At 32.1% G+C, this 24,771-nt stretch overlaps 1 protein-coding gene across 2 annotated transcripts in view; it reads left to right on the plus strand.

Annotated features, from left to right (window-relative positions):
• Positions 1-24,456, plus strand: part of LOC129953721 (endothelin-converting enzyme 2) — a 118,101-nt gene extending 93,645 nt beyond the window's left edge. Inside the window, exons 1-10 of one of the 2 annotated variants that reach the window (XM_056067111.1) lie at positions 604-828; positions 1,033-1,417; positions 1,476-1,768; positions 1,829-1,996; positions 11,784-11,867; positions 11,928-12,203; positions 12,264-12,520; positions 12,574-12,629; positions 16,992-17,376; positions 17,444-24,456. In XM_056067111.1, the coding sequence (XP_055923086.1) occupies positions 808-828; positions 1,033-1,417; positions 1,476-1,768; positions 1,829-1,996; positions 11,784-11,867; positions 11,928-12,203; positions 12,264-12,520; positions 12,574-12,629; positions 16,992-17,376; positions 17,444-17,543 (2,025 nt within the window). In that variant the 5' untranslated portion in view covers positions 604-807 and the 3' untranslated portion in view covers positions 17,544-24,456. Of the gene's footprint in view, positions 1-603; positions 829-1,032; positions 1,418-1,475; positions 1,769-1,828; positions 1,997-11,783; positions 11,868-11,927; positions 12,204-12,263; positions 12,521-12,573; positions 12,630-16,991; positions 17,377-17,443 lie in introns of those variants that run through there. The other variant, XM_056067110.1, reaches the window with a different exon arrangement.
• The last annotated feature ends 315 nt before the right edge of the window (positions 24,457-24,771 follow it).

Raw genomic sequence — 24,771 nt, forward strand, 5'->3', positions numbered from 1 at the left:
GTGTGGTTGGTTTAATTTCCAATAAAGTAAACCGAGTGCGAAACTTGGTCACAATCGCATTAATTGTTTGCTCACTTGGTATTATGTAGACCATAAATCGGACGTAAAGCTCGAAACACATTTCGAACCGAACACTGATTGTGGTAATAAAATTCAATGATTTGCAAGCGTTGCTCGTTAGTAAGTCTATTCATGATGAAATGTCAAAGCATACTGAGCATCTTTCTCTTTGACACCATGTATGAAATCCCGCGTGATCTGTCAAATGAAAATCCTAACCTCAAAAAAATCACCCTTTATATGAATTTATTTGTTTAGATAAGAAATAAAATTTTTAAGAAATGCTACTAAATTGGTTTCGACTAAAAATCTGGTTAACAAAAATAGAAATCAAACTATTTCATCAAATGCAAACTATTGTTTTTATTTTTTAAAAGTATTCAAATGACATCTTTTTTAATAAAACACGAAAACCTACAAACTTTCCATTTCGCATTCCAGCTCCTTTTTTACTTTTACTTTTGAAACTGCAAAATGGATATCCCTCTACAATATTTCAAAAATCACAATAAGTGGTAGAAAGTTTCTTATATTTGTAAGCTCCTGTAAAAAATTATCTGAGTACTTAACAGTCTCCATTCAACAATTCAATTGAAAACTACACTTACATTAATTTAGATTAGTCTTTGATTGAGAGATGGTGAAAAGGTCATAAGATTAAAAAGCTTATAGCGAAAATCTATTGAATTGTTCATTTAGAATTTCAAATATTCGTTAAACATTTTCAAACGATATCTTTTCAAAGTTATGTGTGACACATTGAAAAGTGTGAGTTTAAGTAAGTGCTAATAGCTTTATAGAAACTATATAACAATTTTATATAACAAGAAATTTAGAAATATTAAACCAAAAAATGAAACATGTGTTTCTAGTACTGAAGTATTCCTAAATTCATAAAGCTAAATTTTCCAAAGTACCTACTTTATAAATCTATATGTTCAGTCTTACTTAAATTGTTTGTTTCTCTTTCAGAATGCTACCCTTGGTTGGATCTGCTGTGCCCCCTGCATATGGTTGCGCACGTCGGCGACCGTTCACAAAATAGCCATAACAACAGCCACACTTTTGGTAACATCACTTCTAGTTGCTTCACCGATATTATTTTTAATTAGCACAGCACCGTCACAACTTCCAAGAGATTGTTATTCAGACGATGAAGACTGCATGCCAACAATGGCACCACCACCCGAATGCCATGAGCCCGCCTGTCGTTTTGCCGCATCGAGTATTCAAGCCAAATTAAACTGGAATCTAGATCCGTGTAAGGATTTCAAAGAGTTCAGCTGTTCAACAACTCAAGTGGCCAGTTTGAGAGCCACACGAAGTGCTCAGGAATCTGTGGATATTCAAATGCAACGTAAGTTTAGTCTAAAAAAAACCTATATCTATAACTCTGCACTTCTTCTTGTATATAGAACTCCTTCAACACAATACGACTTCTGGGCCGTTTCGTAAATTAGGACGACTGTATGGCAGTTGTCTTCGCCAGACAACTAACTCATCAACGATTCAACTTGTGCTTGAGCACCTTGGTGGATATCTGCCGATTGGAGCTCTCGGTCCGTCGTCAATAGCCCCATTGATATCGAAAATCTACGAAATGGGTCCGACGCCTCTCATTGACATCTACTATGACCTGAGTTATGGTCGGCGACCGCATGTTTTGTTGATTATTGGAGATCCTGCAACTTCAGCTCCCATTCTAGAAGTAAGTGGAAGGACTTCGGGGTAGATTTTTCTTATTCGCACGTTATGTCTTTTATTTTAGAACAAAATCCGATGGATGGGTCCAAAAGCCCCACCGTATCGATTGAAACTGTCAGCGCCGAGGCTGTTAAGTGATGTTCTGGATAGTTTCCTACCATCAGGCCTGAGCTATGACCAGAAGATGTCGGAGAAGGAGGCCATCACAACATTCATTGAACAGCTCAATAAGGTAAAATGTTGTATACAAAAACCAGGTTATGTAACATTTAATTGGTTAAACAAAAATACTGCATCAGCATTGTGCTGTTCGGGGAAACGTCTCTATAGATGTACGTACATACCCAGTTTATATAAAAGGTTTTACATCAACGGGAAAAAAGGGTTGAGAAATTGAATCCACTCAGTCAATGCAACATTTCAGGATACAGAAATATCTATAATCTTACATTTGAAATACTCGTGACATAATTCTGGGAATTGTTGAGAAAAAGATTAATTGACAGTTTGAGTGACAGGAGGTATAGAAAGTAAAGTAATTGATTAAAAATACTTTACTTACAGAATAGGTACCTAAGTTCCCTCCATTGATAAGAATATAAAAATCATTGCATTAATAATAAATTGAAATACACTCTGACTTTGACATTGATATACTTCTACGTATGTAGCTTAGAACCGAATCAAATCAGAAACTAAAATAGAACACAATACATTTATTAGAATTTAAATAAATGAATATTGTGGTCTTGAAACTGGAAGAATTCCATGGATTAGTTATTTTTATTATGTCACTCAATTTTATTTTGACTAAGATGCAACCACAGAATGTCATACCTTTGTCTTCTATTATTCGAAAAAGTTGAAAATACCTGACTGTGGTTTGGGTTTTAGGAAAATAATATTACATACTAAAAACAAATATAATGTCCGTATTGAACAAATTCTCAAACAAAGTTTCGGGGACTTCAATTTAAATGTGGATTTAAAAGAAAAAAGAAATTGATGTTGAAGTTTTGAAGAAAAAAAAACAAAATTTCTCGTAAGCTACTAAGTTTCAAAAAATTTCAAGAACCAATACATTACTTATAATGCTAATTTTGAGTGGCTTAAAAACATAAGACCACACATTTTTTTCTTGCGAAGTCTTTTCTTAACAATAAATTTTCTTGAATTCGATTAAAATTTTGTGTTTTTTTTACTTAAAGGTAGGATGGCAGGATTAAGACCGCTTAACCTCGGAAAAATTTTCTTTCGGGCACTTTGATACAATGACTACACGAACGTTTTGGATTTTCACTCACTTTTCATAAAAATTATGTGATATATTTATATCGTCCAGCCGACTACCAATATTTTTAATGAAGAGGGGTCGTAATTATGAGGTTTAATATCTTAAATGTTTCAAACCATCTCATCATTTAGCTTTTGAATCGTGTGCAACATAATATTCCTTTGAAAAGACTTGAGCTGCTTGGGTTTCACTCGGCTCTCTTTAATTGGATATAAAGTTATTTGGTTTGACGTATTTGATATGTTAACGTTAGTGATGTTTTAACAAATGGAATAAAAATCTTTCAGGTGTACCACAAGGCAGCCGCCTTGAACCACTCCTTCCTTTTTATTCTTTTTATTATTCATAGGTATGCCAAATTATATTTCTTATTCAAAATGTCTCGTATCTGCCTGTGATCTGACGATTTTTAATTTAAATATACTAGCTGACCCGACACACGTTGTTTTGTCATATAAATAATTTCTAGAGAATATTTTGCTAGAAATAAATAACCTTTTGTAAGTGTATAAGGATGTGGTATATAATTGGTAGAGATAAAGAGCACTGTAAACGGTGACAAAATATTAAAATAACAAATCACCAAACAACATTTTTTTAATTATTAAAATTATAAACATATTATGGTTTCGATACAATTTTTCACCAATTTTTTTAATTTCTAATCGCGTGCCGTTGCACAAATTACGAAGCAAAATCACCGGAGATTCAACCTTCAATAGTAAATTATGCGGTGGCATGCCTGTTAAACCCAATGAGTTCAAAACTCGCACCAAGTTGTAAATTATCAAGTACACCGAAACTTTTGGAGAAAATTATATGTGAAAAGTTGACATTTCTCCTTAAGGAGCATATTTCACCTTTTCAACATGGCTTTATTATCTTTCTATCTTTTCCAATTTCGTTTTAAATAAACTCGAAGAAGGCTTCCAAATTGATGTTATCTATACTGATTTTGCGAAGGCTTTTGATAGAGTTAGTCATACTATTTTGATTGAAAAACTGAAACAATTTGGTTTTCACTCAAATATGTTGAAATGGTTTGTATTGATCAAGTGCTCTCTAGTCCAGTTATTGTTACCTCGGGTGTCCCGCAAGGAAGCCATCTTGGTCCCCTTCTTTTTTTAATTTTCATCAACGACCTGGCTGATATCTTCTTAAATTCTAGTACACTTTTATTTGCAGATGATTTAAAGTTTTTCAGACATTCTTTAAATGATTGTATTCTTTTGCAAAACTGATCTCCAAAAGTTAACAGAATGAGGTACAACTAACCAATTATTCTTAAACGTTAATAAATGTCAAATTTTTTCCTTTTGTCGCAAATTTTCGAAAATTTCTTTTGATTACAAAGATAATAACATTGGTGTAGTGTTTGATTCAAAACTAAACTTTAGCAAGCATATAGAATATATTGTAGCAAAATCCAATTCAATGCTAGGTTCTATTAAACGTAATTCAAAAGACTTCAAGGATCCTTTTGTTCTTAAATCTCTATTTAACTCCTATGTTAGATCAAATTTAGAATACTGTTGTGTGATTTGGAATCCTTACTACAATATTTATTCAAATAGAATTGAAATGATCCAAAAAAAATTTACAAAGTTTATAATTCAGAAGTTAGGTTGGAACATTGAAATCCCGTCGTACTCGACTGGATGTAAACTTCTTGGAACTCAGTCACTTGAAAATAGAAGGAAAATGTTTTCAGTAATGTTTATAAGTGACATTTTGTCGCATCATATCAAATGCCCTTTCCTTTTATCGTTGATAGATTTGTATGCTCCCTCGCGTCAAATAAGAGAACGTTGCTTACTCCGAGAAAAGGAACATAGGGTAAACTATGCTTGTAATGAACCTTTAACTCGCTGTGTTAGAGAAACTAATCTCATTTCAAATCAATTGATTGATCGCAGTGGTCATGACCCCCCCTGGGAGATAATTTGTTTGCTTTTTCGTAGGAATTCCCTTCAATTTAAAACTAATCGTATTGCGTTAATCGATATGACCCCCATTATATTTTGAATTATTTATTTTTTGTATATGAAAACAACATTTGTATTTTACTTCCTTTTTACTTTGTTGCTAAAATTACTACTTTAAACTGAAGATTGGACAAAAAACATATTAATATGAATCGGATATTCACCCCTATTCCAAAAACACAGCACAAATTCATCAACTTTTGACCAATTGACGATCCAGGGGGGGGGTCATATGAGCCAAATAGCATAAATAGTTAAGTTGTATAAGTAAATATTTCATTTAAAGATTTATTTTTTATTAGTAATTTAACGACATAAACCAAAAAGTGGTTTGCTGTTTGATTTTCGTTCAATTTAGAATTAAAAAAAAACTTTAGTCATGCTTCAAATTATTTTCATAAAAATTGTTTTTAAGAAAGAGAGCAAATATTCCGGTTCTTAAGAAGAAACCTTGAATAAGAGATCATCAGTTTTATAATAAGTTGCCTTTGAATTCCTTAAACAAGCCTTCAATTTTATTATTACATTTTTTTGACACTCATAAATAGTGATTTTTGAAGTGATTTTTATTGCCACATAAAGGAACTATATAGCACGTTTTACATTAGTAAACAATTTCAGACTAGAGTTTTTAATCAAATATGACATTACGAAAAAAGTGGGTACCCCGATTCCTTCCATCTGTCTGTCTTTCATATCCCCTACAGTCCAAACAATTGCTGATTGAAAATAAGATTTCAGCCGAATAGTGTAAGGCGTTTTTTTCATTTTATCAATACAAAAAATAGCAGCAGTCCCCACACAATTTTTTTGGTTCAAACATTTGATTTTTCTAAAACTTCCTCTTAATTTTGTGTTCTTAATTTGGCTTCTTTCTACAAGAAAAAAATATTTTCGTATTGCTCCAGAATGGTAACCTTCTAAAATATAGGAAATATTTTTGCAAGAAATTATAAAGTTCTTGCAAACTATTCGTGCATTTCATTTCTTTAAAAATTGCTTTTCTGTTGAATACAAAAAAAACTTAAAAAAATAAATGAATCAACTTTTAAAGTGAATTGAATGAATCTAGAACTGAGATTTAAACACGAATTTCAATAATAAAAGTTTCGTATTTATTGATACAAAAGCTTTGAAACGTGTAATTTGTGAGTACTACAAATCTTTTCCTTCCAACTTATTCGTTCGTGTAAGAAGATTGATAGTATAATAGTAATAAGAGACTCCCGGAAATTGAGTTCGAAAGAACTCCTCTCTCATTTTCTAGACTTTAAAATTTTTGTAGCACATTAATAGAAATGAAACCAAGAAATGTGTGTTTTGTTTTTGGAAAAAAGCAACGTTTTAAAACAATTTCCTACATTTCTGCACGAAATGCACCAAAAACCCTCTAAGCTATTGTATTTTAGCTCTTAAATATGGCATATTTAGAAAACTGGTGAAATCTTTAAATGTTTTCATATGAGTCATCCAAATTAAATAGTTATACCATACCTTGCTGGAAAACAGTGTTCTAAATAATTTGATAACTAAAGTTGTCATTTTAGCAATTATTAAATTTTGTTAGCATCCTTTACAAAACATTAAAGCAAATTTTTAAGCGGTGAGTAAAAACTCATCAAGTGTGTGACCCCCCTGATGAAAAGTGTGGATCCGCCCTTGATAATGATTTGTATATTGTCTGTGTACATCGAGAAATATCTGGTCAATTAGATCATCTTGTGAATCAATATTTTGTTGCAGTTTAAATACTGAATGAGCTGTTCTGCCTCCATCCAATAAAGTTACCGCAATGTCAGAAGATACCACAGCTAATGCGATACCATTATTTGATCGTATTTTAGCAAGAATTATCAAAATAAGGAATTTTTCGCCAGTCCCACCTGGTGCATCCAAAAACTGGAATCCACCTTGGAATCCAACTGCGAGCAAGATGTGGTCATAAATGGTCCTATGTTTTTCAATTATTAGTGTGACATTGCGAGCAACAATCGCCGCCATTTTTGCAGAACTGTATTGTATTTTAGTTCACGATTCAATTCAGTGTCTATTAAATCAGATGAATTTCGATTTGTTGAATGCATACCGAAATGACTGAGTGGGAAGTTGGCAATGATAATGCAAAGGTAATCAATAGCAATCAATGCTTCATGGTACATAGCGGCACTGAACAATATCGTAAAATCGTTGTACCGTGTACGATGGTGATGCAATTAAACTATAGCACCTAGGAATATAAAAAATAGATAAAAACCTATTCTCAGATTTACCGAATGTATATGCAATATTTCATTGAAATTGGTTAAGCCGTTTCGGAGGACTATGGCAACTAACACAGATTAATAGAAATGGATTATGTTGCAAAATATAGAAAGGCTGACGAGACAAAAAAAATTTGGGAGCTATTTTTAATAAAATTAGTTTTTCGCTTACGATTGGCCATGTAATTTCTAGAGCTAACGTGATGTTGGGTTTTATTTTTAGAAGTACTAAGTCTTTTGAAGATCCAAATACTGGATGCTCTTTGCTTTTGATGTTTTGAATTTTTACATATATTGTTCTTCTTTGCTATCAATGTTTAAAATTTACGTACATTAGAGATGGTAATTTTGTACATGTTTCTTTTCATGGTACAAAATATTCTAAACACAATCCAATTACTGATTCTTGTATTGCTTTTAATCTATTTAAGAGAGATTTATTAAAATTGTTATAAACTTTATTATTTAAAGTTAATTATAATGAAAACGTGTGATTCATCCCAAGACACAACTCATCCTACGACAACTCAGCAGGGAAATGAAAAAAAATTTAAAGCATACTTAACGAAAACAATTGTTTGTGTATTCAACTAGTTCGTTAAAAGGTTTTTCCTTTGGATAGCTTTATTTTAATTTCATATTAGAAGAACCAGGATGGAAATTATCTGAAGATAAGAAAGAAACAGAAAACTCGTGGTGTGGGCAAGTAAAATAGTTGTAAAACAACCTTATTCTTAAAGAATAATATTTTAAAACCATATATACAAAGGAACCAAGATATATCATATTCGTTAATCCAATGCAGTGGCGCTAGACGGCCATTGTTGGTATTTACAATAGTTACAGTTATAAAAATAGATAAATGTGTACCAATGAATGAATTAATTTGGATAAAAGATAGAAATGTAATTAAAATTTTGCTTTCATGCACAGGATTTGATCTATTGAGATGCGAGGGGGTTACGAATAACACAGCTAAAGTAATTTAAAAAAACTGTTTTAAGATTCAAAATTTTACCTGAAAAATAAGTTTGTCTTCAAAAATTAAAAAGCAAAGTTTATAAATCAAAAAACCCTAGATTTAATTTTTTTTTTTGAAAATCGTTGAAGCGGTTTTTTTAAAATTAATTTTGTATATATAAATTTTTTTCAATTTTTTCTAAAAAATATTTTTGGTATGAAATTGTTTAGTGATTGTAAATATACGCTCTACATTTGAATTTCGTCAAAAATGTTGACCCGTTTTTGAGATTTAGAATTAAAAAAAAAATTCAATATTTTTTTTTTTAAATCCAAACAATAAAAAATTGCACTTTTGATAATCAAATATTGTTGGCAATGTAAGAGCTTATTCAAAAAAAAAATATTGAAATCGGTTCTTAAGTTGGTGAGAAAATTTAAGAACAAAATAACGGTTCTATGAGTGGAACCTGTTCTGAGCAATACAAAAAAAGAGGCTGGGATGCGACCCACACTGATAACTTCCCATTCCGTCTGTCGATTTGTCCTGCTTAAAAGTTTGTCTATGTACTTGTATCAATTTTTAACAAATGTGCGTACTATTTTTTGTAGATTTAATTTTTTATGAAAAAACGGACTATTGGATTTTTATATAAAAATTACTGAAAATTGAAAACAATATTTTCTGTGAAATAAAATAAGTTTGAAGCCAATATTTTTAATTTTTGAAAAGCTATTTGAGCCGAAAGTAAATTTTTACTAAGTTTTGGTACTGTTTTTTTAGAGTTTTATTTTTTGTAAAAAAAATTTTCAATTCGAATTTTTTCAAAATTTTACCAAATGTTGAAAACAATATTTCTTATAAGATAAAATTAGTTTAAAGCCAATATTTAAAAATTTTGAAGAGATATTTGAATTGAAAATCAATTTTTACCAACTTTTATACATTTTTTTAGGTTTTTATTTTTTGCAAAAAAAACTGTCAATTCGATTTTTCTCAAAATTTGCCCTAATGTTGAAAACAATATTTCTTATAAGAAAAAATCAGTAAGAAGGTATTATCTCAAAGTTTTTAAAAGATATTTGAGTCGAAAATCATTTTTTACCAACTTTTGTTAATTATTTTTTCAGCTTTTAATTTTTTGTAAAAAAACGTCAATTCGGTTTTATCAAACTTCAATTGAATGTTGACAACAAGATTTTTTGAAAAATGAAAGTAAATTAAAGCCAATATCTCAAAGTTTTTAAAAGATATTTCAGTCGAAAATCGTTTTTTACCAACTTTTATACATTTTTTTTTTAGGTTTTTATTTTTTTTAAAAAAACTGTCAATTCGATTTTTCGCAACATCTTTCAGAATGTTAAAACAATATTTCTTAGAAGATTCAATAAGTTTGAAGCCTAAATATTAAGTTATTGAAAAGATATTTGAATCGATATTCAATTTTTACGAACTTTGAGTAATGTTTTTTTTAGATTTTTATTTTTTATAAAAAAAAAACTTTCAATTAGATTTTTCTCAAATTTTTATCAAATATCAAAAACATTATTCTTCGCTGCACAAAATTGTTTTAGAGATGACAAATTTTTATTTTCAGTTTTATTGATTTATAAAAAAACGGTTATATTGATTTTTTTCAAAAAATATACCTGTTTGGTATCACGTTACAATGTATTATATAAAATTTAATTCAAGTCTCTAGCGGTTTTGATTCGTAGGATATTTAGGGTTAACCAAAATTTTCACCTTTTTTTTAAACTGCTTTGGTAAAAAAAACACCCACGCGATTTTCTTGAGAGCCCTTTCAACATCTTTCTGCTTTATTATCTGTATAACAAATAGATATCTCTTCTGGTTCTTGAGCTATGGAGGACGAAAAAAACGTCGCGAACGTACGGACGTACAAACGTACGTACACATGCACGCACAGACATCTTTCTAAAAATCCTTGAAACGGCGAGAAATGTCAAAACTTTCAATTTGACAAATCGGACCCATTATAATAACTTCCTATGGGAAGTTAAAAATATTGAAATCAATTCATAAGTTGGTGAGAAAATTTAAAAACAAAATAACGGCAATACAAAAATATGTTTTTCTTATTAAAAGAAGCCAAGCTAAAAAATAATATTTTAGAGAAAATTAAAAAAAAAATCTACGGTTTGTTTTTGAGAAAATTCTTATTTTCCTTTTTTGACCAACAACATTTTATGGGGGCCACTGCTTGTTTTTATCTTAAAAAAAAAATGAAAAAAAGCCTAACGCGAATCTTCTCAAAACCTTAACTTTCAAGTTTGAATTCAATCGTTCCAATGGTTTAGGCTGCATTAGCGGGACCCAATTTTTTTGGCTTCTCTACCATCTTAATATCATGTTTGATTAAAATCTCCAATTCGAAAGTTTGCACTTTTAATTTTAAAATATCATAACGCTGAAAAATTACTCATTGACATATACCTCAAAAGATGTCATGTGCCTCATTACATTTGGGAATTCTGTAAAATTTTTTGTTTGTTTTGGACACTACGTAATATTGCCTTTTAAATTTTATCGCCTAAACGCCAACATTTAACAAAAAAAATATCTAATTACCTAAAAATTCTCAATGTCAAGCTTAAAAATCCCCGAGATTTCGTGTGTCTGAAGAATGCAGCCACCTACACGTCTCTCGAAACCATATTTAAGATCAGAAAGAGTCCTAGGCGTCAAAAGTGGTTTCCTCCCTATTTCAATTTTTGGACAAGTTGTACTTTTGATGCCGGCAGACGAACGTTTATGTTATCACCTTTACTAAGACTATCCACAACTTTAATATCAACTGGTTTTTCTCATGTTTAAAATTAGCCCTCATCTCTTAAACTATACGGCCAATTTTCAAGAAAATAAAATGAAATGATCTGCTGGATCACTGTGTTAGTACCCATGGCGTATATACAATAAAATATGTATCGGGGCGGATATACGCGTATACTGAAGCCCTGATTGGGCTAACTATAGGATTTGCTGTAAAAGTGTTTGCTTGGAGACCTTTAATTATGACCAAAAAGAATGAGTTCAGTATCATATATGTATTTTTAATTAAAATCAAAAACGTTTTTTTTTAAAAATGCTCATACCATTAGAGTAAAAACTATTTTTAAAACCGAAACACTAAAGTGAAATAAATGTTACAATTATAAATTTTCAAAATCAACATGAATCATGAACAGAAAAATGGCAAATTCGTAAGGTAGGATGTAATTATGCTTATACATCCTTCACTTGGTTTTCATGCTGTAAAACGATCGTCATATTACTTTTAATGTCCTTATCAGTAAAAATGTGTTTCTTTTCAGTAAGACTCAAAATTCCTTTCAGTACGAAAATTTACATAAGTTTCTGCTTACAAATATGTTTTTAAAACTCATACAGTTTTAAGGTCCTGATGTTCCATTTCAATAAGTAGTTTTTCATTATTCCTTTCGTCAAATGTTGTTCAAAAAATTGAAAATTAAGTTTTTTTATCTTATATTTTATAGATTCGTGTTGAACACTCGAGAAGGGGATTTTGGAATAGTTCTGTCCTGTACAATGTGTCATCACTTCAGGAGAAGTATCCTCTCGTTAGCTTTTCATTTTACATTTTCACTCAAAATACTAACAAATAAGTTTTTACATTTTAGCTTAACTGGACAGCTCTGATACCAAGCAATTGGACAGGACCGATAGTAGTTCGAAATTCGGATTACCTAAAATCTGTTGAAATGCTTTTAACAAAATATCCCACCAGAGTATCACATAACTCAATATTATTATTATTCGCTCTTGGTATACTGCCACAAGGATATCCAGATCCAGCTGTTTGCACTAGAGCAACAATGTGGGCCTTGCCAGAAATAACATCAGCACTCTTTATAGCTCAGCATTCGTCAGAAGATTTAAAGGAAGTCATAAGAAGGGTATTGAAATGATATTTATTTAAATATTCTAAATTTAGACTTAACCAAAAATAATTACAGACGGAAGTTGTTTTTAGATCACTCAAAGCTCATTTAAAACGAGCGCCGTCCCTTAAGGGGGCGGCTTTAGTCAAACTATCTGCCTTGAAGATCCAAACAAATCCTTGGGAGGGTTTTACGAATTTTACAGCGATGATTAAACAACTAGAATCAATTGAAATCACTTCGGATAATTGGTTTGAGAATATTCTGAAAATCTACAAACGTAATAAAATTATTCCCGACTCTGTGGCACTTGATGTGGATTCACACGATGCGTTAGTAACTTGTATTAAATCATATTCAGTTTGTAAATTTTTGTATTTTTTAGTTGGGCGTATCCTATTGTGGCCAAAATATTTTATGATACTTTAAGTCATTCAATTGGTAAGTACTCTCATCAGAGTATTTTTAAATGAAAATTTAAAACAATGTTCGAAAAACGTTGTGCATACTGCGTTGGGCATGCTTCATGACAACTTTTTTTTTAATTTGTTGTGCAAAAGATTGAAGTTTATGTTGGAAACAACCTTAAGATTCTTTTAATTTTAGGAAACTTTAGGAAACAAAATTTTTAAAATCTTATAAAAACTATTTTGATTTTAAACAATTACAAATTATCTACGGTAGTTTCTTAATTCCTGTCTTCGGAATTTCTGAAAACGGATGCAAGACATATTATTAAGATGTAAAGCAAAGTTTCAAAGCTTAAATCAACTTCAGTATAATCAAAATCTTTAGAAGAAATATAAAGCTCGTCAATGAAGAAGTACCTTATGATTAAATTTTAGCTACTTTACTTCCATTTCTATCTATACAAAATGTAAATAATACTCTCGTTAAGAAAAGAGCTGCTAGTTTTAGATCAAATACGTGATTGTATACAAATGCATTTTCCTACTCTAGAGTCTTTGACAAATTTCCTTAAAGTAAACCTTGTATTCGAAAAAATGATTTTCAAACTAGTCAGATGGATCTGTCAAAAATTATAGGTTTCGCCAAAGACAATTCCACAATATATTCCTTAATTTACTTGTGAAATACTTATGGCGTGAGAAGAGGCTGGACTGCGAACCACACTGATAACTTCCTTTTGGTGCTCTTAAAAACTTGTTTATGGTATTTTTAGTAGTAATTTAAATTGTTACCAAGTTAGTATGTTTTGTAAGTTTCAGATTTCTTGTGAAGAATAAACTGTCAGTGGACATTTTCTCAAAATTTTACCCAACGACAAAAATTGACGTTTTTTAAAATTTAAATTCGACCGTACACACTTTTTTTTATTTGTTCTGAAAAAAATCGAGGCCAATCAAAAAACACTCGATAATTTTTATTTAAATAAGAGGTATTTGAACATTTTTATATTTGAAAAATTTTACCAATTACAATATCAGGAAAGTTAATAACATATTCATGCAAAACTTGAAGCTTGAAATGGTGTAGCTACAAGTACAACGTTAGTCTTAACGAAGGTCATATTTGAGTAACTCAAATACCTACTGGTGAAGTTTATTTTGTCGCTCTGGTATTTGTTTTGTTCGGAGTGATTTCTGTTAAAAGTCACCATTCCCGCCTAAACCTGGGAGTCCCTGGCCGGTGTTTAATGGAGCTAAATTGAATTATGAGTTAAAAAAAAATTCGCATGAAAAAAAAAACCCCAAATCTGGAATAAAGACACAAATCATAGTAGAGTACGGTAATTCTTAAACCGCCAAAGGTGACCTATATGTATGTGAGATCAGGTTACCACTTACCGTAAGAAAACGATTAACGTTCACCGCGAAACCAAAGAAATAAGGCATGGAAAACTTACCTCAAAATTCTGTCTCCAACTAACTTCTCTTTTTATATTGAACTCTTTGATTTATATAAGACTTTCTAATTCCTTATTATCTAATTATACTATAGATAAGGGCACCTCTTTAAAAGAGAATCTCAAAAAATTTAGGAAACTCGTCAACTTAACGACTAATTCAGATGTCTTTCCTGTTAACTTCATATAACGGGTGACCACACAAAGATGCCCATATTTTGTCTCGCTCCGGTGGTAACACCGCTATGGTGTCGAATGCGCGATCCAGTTGAAGGACAGGTCAGATAAATTTGTTTTCATTTGTCATCAGTCGTCATGGATAGTTATACCGATAAAGAACGAGCATTTTGCGTCGAGTTATTGCGTCAAAGCATTGTCGGTCCCTACTTTTTTGATGGAACGGTAAACGAAAAGCGGTACAGAAACATGTTGAGCAACTTCCTCCTCTCCAAACTTCACCGTAGACGTCGTTTGAGTCGAACGATATTAGAACAGGATGGTGCGGCGTGCCATACTGGCTGCGAAACGCTCGCTCTGTTGAAAAAAACGTTCGGTACTCGTTTACTCACTCGATCGTCAGATATCGCTTGGCCGCCATGCTATAAATGAGTGGTTACCAGAAAAACATATTGGTTTCTTCGAATGGTAATCATAATCACCCGATTTTACCCAATTGTAGTTTTAAATAGAAGAGTTGCTATAAAAACTAAGAAAAAACACACATCAGAAAATTCCCTTTTCACGGTTTTGGATAAAGGAAAAAAGTTTGATAAACACCTCCTCCATCTCAATATTCGATTAAATATCACGTCTTGTTAGTTTCAAACGGTTATGGAAAACAAGGGGTTCTGAATAAAATATATTAATTCGGTTTCTCAAGAAAAAAATCCAAAGCTGATTTGAAATTTGGGTGTGGTACTATCGCCAAACACTTTACAGATTTAAGAACTAACAAAAGCATTCTGTTAGATTTGAAAGTCATTCCTGTAAGTCAAATTACTTTCTTTTCATTTATTACCTTGATTGAAATTAAAATAGCAAATCTGAAGCTTGCATTGAATATAGAAACTTAAGTCCAATCGTTTTCATTCTTTAGGGTTAAGAAAGTAAAAAAAAAGTTGGTAAAATGCAATATTGTTAGCTTGTCTATGGCATCACTCAAGGCATTCATTTAAGTCATTCTTTTGTATTCTTATTGTTAAATATGTACATATATCGAAAATATTGAAAAATATACATGTGTATATATGTACACTTGAATACAAGATAAAAATAAATAAATAAAGTGGCACAACACTCCGTTGAGAACTTATCTTAGTGACTTACAGCTCTCAACCATTCCTATGTGGGAATTTGTTTTTTTTGCTCCATCATGCCTAATCTACTTAAAACTTTTAAACAGATATGTAAGCCGGCCAAAGTTTAAAACCCCATCCCGACTGTCAACTATCAAGTTTCGAATGAATCCACCTAAACTGGTTGTCCTGTTTTACACTATCAATTCACACATAGTCCTACTGAACCGTGGAAGCTTTGCTCCGTCTTGTAACACGATGCTCCGATTGCAAGGAATCGCCTATCCACATTTCTTCGTCTGACGTGGTAGATAATTGGAACTCAAAATCCATTTTGTATCAGACAAAGTGCCTCTTGTGGGATGACTCGACTCAAGCGTGCAGTTTCAAAGTATTTATTCAAAGACCCGAAACTTCTCATCAAGGAAGGGGCAACCATAAACGATCATCGGCCGCATGAAGGCCAGTTAGCAAATTACCTTCACTCCGAGTAATACCGACTGCTGTAAAATGCCCGTTTCATCAGACCAAAGTCAAAGCAGGATTTATAGGTCTTGCAAATTATAAATACTGATCTAACCAGATACCGAGGTGCTTCACTCCACTTTTGCTCGTTAATCGCTGACCTTGAAGATCAACGGTGACCATCTTGCACCCATCCCTCGTGGCCCTAGCCAAGAGGTACAAGAAAAAAATTGTCTACGACTTCTGGACATTTATTTTCAGTTTTCGGTCGTCGCAATATCGCTAAATCTTGTCAAAATCACGCTGCACGAGAATTCTTTCGGGCTGTTCTATACGCAGTTAGATCAAACGCAATTGCCTTGGTTAGATAACCTATAAAATCGCTGGTGTAAATGCTGAAGAGAATGGGCGAATTCACCGCTATCTGAAGACCATTTTTAATTAAGAATGTTGTGGTAGAAGTTACATTGCCACTTTTGACAGAAAACTTTCAGCCGTTAAGCATATCATAAAGGATATACAACAATGGTTTGCTAATGCCAAGCCTGCTCAGTTTTAGGTAAAGACCTTCTAATCATACGGTATCAAAGGTCTTTTCCAAGTCGACCAGAACAGCACTTGTGCATTGTTTTTTTGATTTATTCCATTGGATATCAGTAACAAGTTTAGACGCAGCATAAATTTTGTCATGACCCATGGGTTCTAGTTCATAGATAATAAGTCTAAAAAGGCGATGTTGTAGGTATAATGTGACTCTAATCTTTTTCAATCAGACCTTGAAACTTTTACCGTGCGCTGTCTTAAAAACAGCTTGTAACATAAAACATACAATTGAAATCATTCAGAAGAATTGACTTTTTTTATTCAATTAATCTGTTAACTCAAGTAATGAAATTTTAAATAAAGCCCAGATTTTGCGGCACCTACTATTGCACTCTTTTTACTTTAAAAAAATGCTTACAGCTTCATGTTTTTATCACTTACCCATCCACTAAGGCTAAGATGAAATTGATTGCAACGAAAACTTTTTCACCTACTAACCAACCTCTTAACTGTATAAAAATAATTTGCATTTGGTTTATTTTCAGCTGAATAAATGAAACCCCACCAAAATTCTGTATTAAAAATTTAAAAATTTAAATTCATACGTCACAATAAACCTTTCCATTTTTCTAGTTGTCCCACTTTCTGTGATCCTGGTGCCATATTTTGACGGAAGACTTCCGCCATACATGCAATACGCCTCAGTTGGTGTTGCCATAGCTAAAGAGATCCTCCGATCGATAACCAAAACATTCGAAGAGAAAGCAATGCGTTGCGTTCCAAAATCCGTCAACATCTTCTCCAACTACAGTCGCATGGACATTCTGATTCATTCGGGTGGAATGCAGATCTCCTATCATTCAATGCTTTCCCTGACAGGTCCCATCAAAGGAATGGCACGACTTCCAGGCTTAAATCTCACTCCAACGCAAATATTCTTCTTGGTCTCAGCTCAGGAATTATGTGCAGAGTCTATGTATGTTGGAATAGATACCGACTCTGGAGAGTTTGGAAATATGTAAAGTTTGATTTTTAATAATTTACAAACAAAAATTAATACCTTTTTTATTTTTTAAACATTTCAGATTAGGATGGCTAGTTGCTCAAGGTGGAAGTGCCACGGAGGTCTTCAAATGTCCAAGTGGATCAATGATTAATGCTCAAAAAACATGTAATGTTTTATAAGATGATGACCAGAAATTATAAAACAAAAACTAACGTCACTCTCTCTCTCAAAACCCGTCTAACAGTCTTCAGTAGTTTTGTGCACACTTCTTTTATAAAATTTTTCAATCTTCCAAGTTAGACAAAAACACAACACTTAAAGAAAGGGTATTTTCCATTATAGCAAAACAATAATTATGTAAACTTATTCTTACCACACATTATCGAGACCAAAAGCAACCATTAATTTTGTAGATATGAACAAAATTGAAGAAATTGTTAAAAATATTAAAAAAAAAAAACAAAAGTATATATATATTTTTTCTTAGGCACTGACATATATTGTATACTATTTGTAGAAACTATTGTAGTTCCGAGAATGTCTTAAAACTAAACAAAAAAAGTTGTTAAAAATCTAACCTCTTACTCTCAACTTGTCAATTATTATTAAACACTAAACATCTTCAAATTGTCTAATAGTTCGAAAAAACTATGTAAATATTCAAAATTGTACTGACAAACAGCTCATTCATATGTACCAAAAATTAACTGATAATATTTATTGTTTAAAATGGTTTGCAAGAAAATTTTAAAGTGAGGCAGTTCTTAAATTTTAGGGGAAAATTTTATTTAAGTTAGAAGTTAGAAGATTTTCAGAATGGTGTTTATTAAGTTGTGAAACATTTATATTTTTAATTAAAAGCGGGTTAAGTAGTTTACAAAAATATTAAGCTGTAGTTAATCTTCTTCTGATTTCACGTTTCACGAGGGCCCCACTATAGGCATTTTTATAACAAACCGACTATTCTGATTCTTTTTTTAAATTTGAAATTTTATTCTTAAAACAACAAATTAACATTTTCATGAAATTATTTGTGATGTGAAACATAAAATCGCTTCAAATACTTTTATTACAGAAAATAGTTCCAACTTTCTGGTCAAATATCAAGTAGTTCTAGAAATGATTGTATTTTATGAACAGTACCTTATTAAAATGCTTAGGGGCATATTATCTAACGTTTCTATTAAAAATGAATCTAGTACCATTTATAATTAAGTCAGGAAGACTGAAACAGGTCTTTAAATAATCTTCTGATAGGCTTGTTCAGGAATACTCGTACGAGTATGACGTTAATCATCTTTTTCGTTTTATTATAGTTCAACATTTTTGTAAAGCATATATTTGCAAGCTCTTCGCTTTGTCTAGTATAAAACCCCTAACTTACTTACCAAGCAGTTAAGCAGAGCAGTTCACACAGTCCTGTGTGAACTAGGGCCTCACCCAAAAACTCCTCTAACTATCTCTTTCCCTTGCTAAACGCCAGTTCTACACTCCAAGTTGGGTGAGGTCACTTTCCAGTTGTGGATTCAAACAATTTCTGAGCCGGAGCATTTGTTTCCATGCGCTCTTGGTGACCCGTTGGACTTTTATCCTTCTGGCAAAGTCTACGTCGCTGTACAACTCAAACCTTTTCCTCCACTCACCTTCTATTCATACGGGACAGTAGATCACACGAAGAACTTTTCTCTCGAAACGACCAAAAGTGCTTTTATCGGTCTTTGTCATAGTTCATGCTTCAGCACCGTATAGCAAGACAGGGATGATTAGGGTCTTATGTGGTGACGTTTTGACCGAGACGTTAACTTTTTAACCCATTTTATCAAGACTTACAAAAGCCCCAATTGACATCACGCTAAGTTCTTCTGATTATGTCAATATCATCTGCATACCTATGCTATTAATTGGACAGACTTTTGAAAGAGGATGCATCTAGTGTTGACGTTGAAGCTCTGTATTATTCTTCCAAGTACAATTTTAAAGAAATCGCATGACAGCGCGTCACCTTGTCTAAAAGAATTTTTTGACATCGAAAGGTTCTGTTAAGTGCTTTCCAACTTTTATGGAGCAATGCGAATTCTCAATGGTTACAAGTAATATAAACAAACGAACAAGTTTGGCAGTAATGAAAAAAAAATATAAATTCTCTTACAGCTAGCCACTATAGAAGCTGTCATATGCGGTCCTTAAATCGATGAAAAGATGGTGAGTGTCGGTTTGATGTTCTTTGGGTTTTTGTGGGAACTGCCGTAATGTGAATATTTGACCAACTGCAGACTTTCCTGGTCTAAAACCAAACATATAAGGACTTATAGGCTTGTTGATGATGGGCTTAAGAAAAAAACTTTGAGAAGCTTTGTAAAAACTTCAGAAGATCAATTCTACGGAAGAGCGTATTGTGTATCTTAGAGCGCAATTGTATAAAAATGTGGCGCTATCACACAGAAAGGCTTTACAATTATAAGATTTTTCAAGCGCTAGGTAGGTAGGGTAGATAGAGATGTCAGTCACAGGCAGCTTTCTCTGTAAGGCTCAACTAGAGCTGGAAAGCACCGTTTTGATACCATAAACTCCTTAGAATTATGTATGAAAAAAAGATTTCGTTGCGTTTAGAAAGGAGATCAGGTTTTTGATTTTCATCTTGGAAAGTTCATCATGATCCTAAGGGAACATGAACACACTTCCAAAGCTCTTCTAGACCAGGGTAGGCCATTTACAGAGAAACCGAATCACTGTTATCCTTTCATTTGGTCTCCTCAGCTATACGTTAGTTAGTATTGTGAGAGTTCTCTCCTTTATCCCATGGCCGGAACATATTGAATTATTCCATAAAAGTTCGATAGAATGGTTTTTGTTATATTTAGGCCATATCTTCCTGGATATAGTACAGTGTCTCTTCCCTGATAGGCTTTCCCATCTCCAACATTTATCAGGTCGGAAGGAGGTGCTTTGTATTTGTAAAGTTCGTCTAAAGAACTTTATGTTCAAAGTTAGCCTCAAAAACAGGAACCGGGAATGACGTTCATTTATGTATAAGCAAACATAAGTATTCCGTTGCATTTAAATAAATATCTTTACTTTGTTGTTGGTCAAATTAGCAATACAAGTTTAAATAAATAATCAAGGTGTTCAAAGGAATATATTTTTGTATTGCTGAAGAAACCATAAACGAAAAAGTTCTTTCTTTCCGTTTTTCAGTACGCTGCTGAACAACGAAATGTGTGATTTTAGTTGATAGCTGTACTAGATTTCTTAGTACATTTCTGCACTCTTTTCGTTCTCAATTTAATTGACCGGAATCTTAATTGCTTGCGAAATTTTAACGTTTAATTTTTTTTATTGAAAAAAATTGTTAACTAGTGACTTTCGTTGTTTTGCTTTGTTTTAAAATTTTAAATAAAGTGGATTTGTCTAATGTGTTCCAACAATACTTTTCTGAATTGGAAACTCAGGATGTTGAAGATGTTATTGGTGATGTGCAAGAAGTTATAAAGACGAGCAGTGAACTTCAACTTCCAAAAAATAAACCGTATTTATAAATGTATTTCGCTTCGGAGGAAAAAAAGAAACTTGCTTCGTTGGTCGAAGCCAGTAAAGCTATTTGGAAGCTGAAGTATAGGCTTCACAAAAATAATTCAGCCGTTGCGAGCCTCTGGAGTAATAAAGCTGCAGAAATGAAAAAACTATGTACTAACTGCTCAACAAAATGTTAATAAATAGAATTCTTTTACACTTTGTTTACCAGCAATTGACTGTCAGAACTTGTCAATTGTTTTTGACAGCTGACAGAACTCTCCATAAAAATTTGTTTCACTTCAGCTGCGTACTAGGCTTTAAAGTCAAAATAAAAAATAGAACGATTTACACTTCATCAAAGAAAATTGATCAAATTCATTTCGAAAATTGAGCTACGTACCAAAAATGGAACGATACAACTCGAATTTTGCAAACAAAGTTTTCTGACCTTGTTAATTCATGATAAGTTGATACAAAATCTTGTGATTTAATACCTTTAGGCATTTTTCTTTGAGGTTATGTGAAGAAATGATAATGCTCCATATTCAATTCAAGACAATATTCGTGAAATTCTTGGGGAAATTGCTGCTTTTGATAATTGAAAATAAACATTTGTATATTTATTAAATGCTTTTATTAATACCACTTTTCTCTGGTTCTCGAAGACAATCTTCCTCTCGCATAATTAGGGTTCCACTTCTTGTTTTGAAATAAAACCGAAATGCTTTATATTTTTAGTGCATTTGGTATTTGACCTTAGGACCTATTGCGTCAACAAATTATTTAATATAGTGCCACAAAACAAACAAATCTTCGTTGTCCAAAAATCTTTACAAAGGTTCCGCCAAATAACTTCTTTTTTTTTTCAAAATACTATAAAAAAAACTGCTGAATATTTTCTCAAATTCCTTTTTTTATTTGAAAGTACAATTCTTCCGGTTAATAATGGAAAATGAGTTCATTCAATTGGCTGGCCATGTTGTAGCCTACACGATCGGTCCAATTTTTAAGCACATTATCGATTGTGTGCAGCTGTATTTCACCATTGGCTTCACGAATATTGTCCTTTAAACCGTCAATTGTCTCTGGCTTGGCGGAGTTACACTTTTCTCTTACGGCACCCCACAAATAAAAGTCAAACGGTGTCGAATTGCAGCTCCGAGGTGTCCAAACTCATTGGATGGTCAGATGGCTTGAACTCCTGAACCAATTGGGCTTTGTATGGCGTCATACCATGGTCTTAATTCGTCTCAATGATGTCTCCGAAATGTTCAATTGTTGAGAACGACGCGACGGTAAATTGATGTTGAAGGCGCTTCACGCACATTTTCTACCACAGCAGCAATACTCTCGGGTGAACGCACTGTTTTTGGCTTTTCACGCTTTTGGATGCCAGTTTCTTTCACCTTTTTTGCAAGATAACAAACAAACGGAGCTGACGGTGCTTCTCTTCTTCCAAAATCTAAACGAAATTTTCGCACACATTCTGCAACATTACCATGATTTTCAAAGTAGTGTCGCAATATTTCCAGCGTTCTTCAAGACACTAACAATTCGTTCAGCGGAAGGATAAAACTAATTATCTTTCAAATCAGACATGAGCTAAGTGTTAACATTTATGAAATAAGCACTAGTTAAAAAATACGTTAGATGGCAGAGGAACTCAGTTCCATTTAATTAAGTTGTAAAATTCGTAGAACTCAAAAACGACTTAAAACCGATTTTTACAGATATGATAAGACGTAAAAAATGCTCGGGTTGTCTAGATCGACTTTTTAATTTATTTTACAACTTCGTCAAGAAATCGGCCGTAAGAGAAAACATGCATTATAGCTTATAGCTTCAGTGCGAGAACATTTTTTAATAATGTAACAATGTTTGTACCCGTGGAATCATGGTAAGTGCGTTGGACTGTCATGCTATAGAGGTCTAGGGTTCAATCCGTGCCTGTGCCATCTAAAGGTTTTTCACGGGTACTGCCTCTTGCGAGGAATTGACAAATCAAGAGTAATTCTTGTCATGAAAAGTGCTTTCTCAAATTAGAACCTGAAAAACATTACTCGCACACAGGGATGGTTGAGAGTTGTAAGTCACTAGGCCTTAGTTCTCAACGGACAGTTGCACCACCTAATTTTTAAAGTGACATCTTTAGTTATTAGATTATTTTGGAACACTGTTGCCCAGCGAGATATGGTCTTACTAATTAATATGAACGAATTCCTACGTATAAAAGCTTTCCAAGTTTCCAACAGTTTTCTAAATGTGCCATACTTAAGAGCTAAGTTAAAATAGTTTAGAGGGTTATTGCGCATATGTTATTGTGCATTTCACTCAGAAATGTTGGAAACTGTGTTGAAACTTAGCTTTTTTTTCCAAAAATAATATATTCTATTCTTGGCGGCATTTCTATAAATGCGAAGAACGCTAAAAAATGAAAATATTTATCAGAAAAATGTGATCTTTTTTCGTGGGAAAATAAAACGGAATCTGATATGAAGAATTGTATGACTCAATTTGCGGGCGTCTTTTATTACTATCTTTATCAGTCTGCTTCCTGGCAGATTACAGCTGAAGCTAGAAGAGAAATTCTAACAAAATTCAGTTTTGCCTGAACCTTTTAAAAATATTTAAAGCAGTTAACAAAACTTAAAAGTACACGAGAAAAGTGTTTGATTCTTGAATCTAAGGAAAAAGGTTCATTTAACATATATTTTTACTTAAACGTTAAATAAAAACAAATTATGGTAAAGAAATAAGTTGGGAAGAAACTTTAGTGTTTCACTCACAATTTACACGTTGCAGAATGTCTTTTCAATTCAGTTCTCGAAAGATTCAAAGCTTTTATATAAAATTAATAGATATGGCACGTTAATTATGTTTTTCACTTTTCAACGAAAGTGTCACTTTTGCTGTTTTTGAGAAATTTATATTCTTGAAATTCGTGTTTAAATCTCAGTTCTGGAGCATTCAAGCAAACTCAATTAAAAAAGTAGACTTGTTTTAATTTTAAAGATCTTTAAAGTTTTTGTATTTAGTAAAAAATCAATTTTAACAGGAAAAATATATTAAAAAAAGACTTACACTATTTATATGCTTCAAAGAAAATAAGATTAAATTGAAGACGCGTTTTAGGAAATTAAAGGGGGTTTGACCTCTGCCACCACCTGCGACCCTTAAAAGTTTTAGAGACAAAGTTCTTGTCAAGAAATTGGCCCTTTAACTTGCAAAAGTAAATTTGTGTGTTATTATTTTATTTTAAAATGTATGTTTGCTTTAACATTTGAAACAAAAATATGTATACGAATCATAAAAGAGAAATGGTTTTAAAAACAGAAATCCCCTATAACGATAACATTCTTTATTTATATGGCTCAAACGCCATTACAGCTAATTAGCTTTGAGCTCTAATAATGCAGAATTTTATATTTTATAGCCTTTTGAATTGTTTGAAAAAGAGGTAATAAAGAACTATACTTGCTTTCATAGTTTGCTTTCTTGCTATTTAATTCTATTCAACTTGTGAAAACCCAAAGACAATTGTAATGACATATAGAACAAACCTTTTAAAAATGTAAGCCCTATCCCCAAATAACAAAAGTACCACACAGTAAAACCAAATTTTGCTTTTGAAAAGTATAAATACTCGTAGTAACCTAACACAATTATCTATTTATTTAAAAACCTTTATTAATTCAAACTTTTAATCCAAAAATTATAATGCTGGTTGTAGCAATTAGCTGATATTATAATATTAATGATATGAAAATATATGCGTAAGAATTAAAAGACTCATATTTTTAACCCTGACCGAATCGAATCATAACAATCACAGTTAAACTTAACTTATATATAAGCCTAAAAGTTAATTAAATGAAAAAAGAAACACTTTTCAAA

Source organism: Eupeodes corollae, chromosome 1 (genome assembly GCF_945859685.1).
Source record: "Eupeodes corollae chromosome 1, idEupCoro1.1, whole genome shotgun sequence".
Taxonomy (NCBI): Eukaryota; Metazoa; Arthropoda; class Insecta; order Diptera; family Syrphidae; genus Eupeodes; species Eupeodes corollae.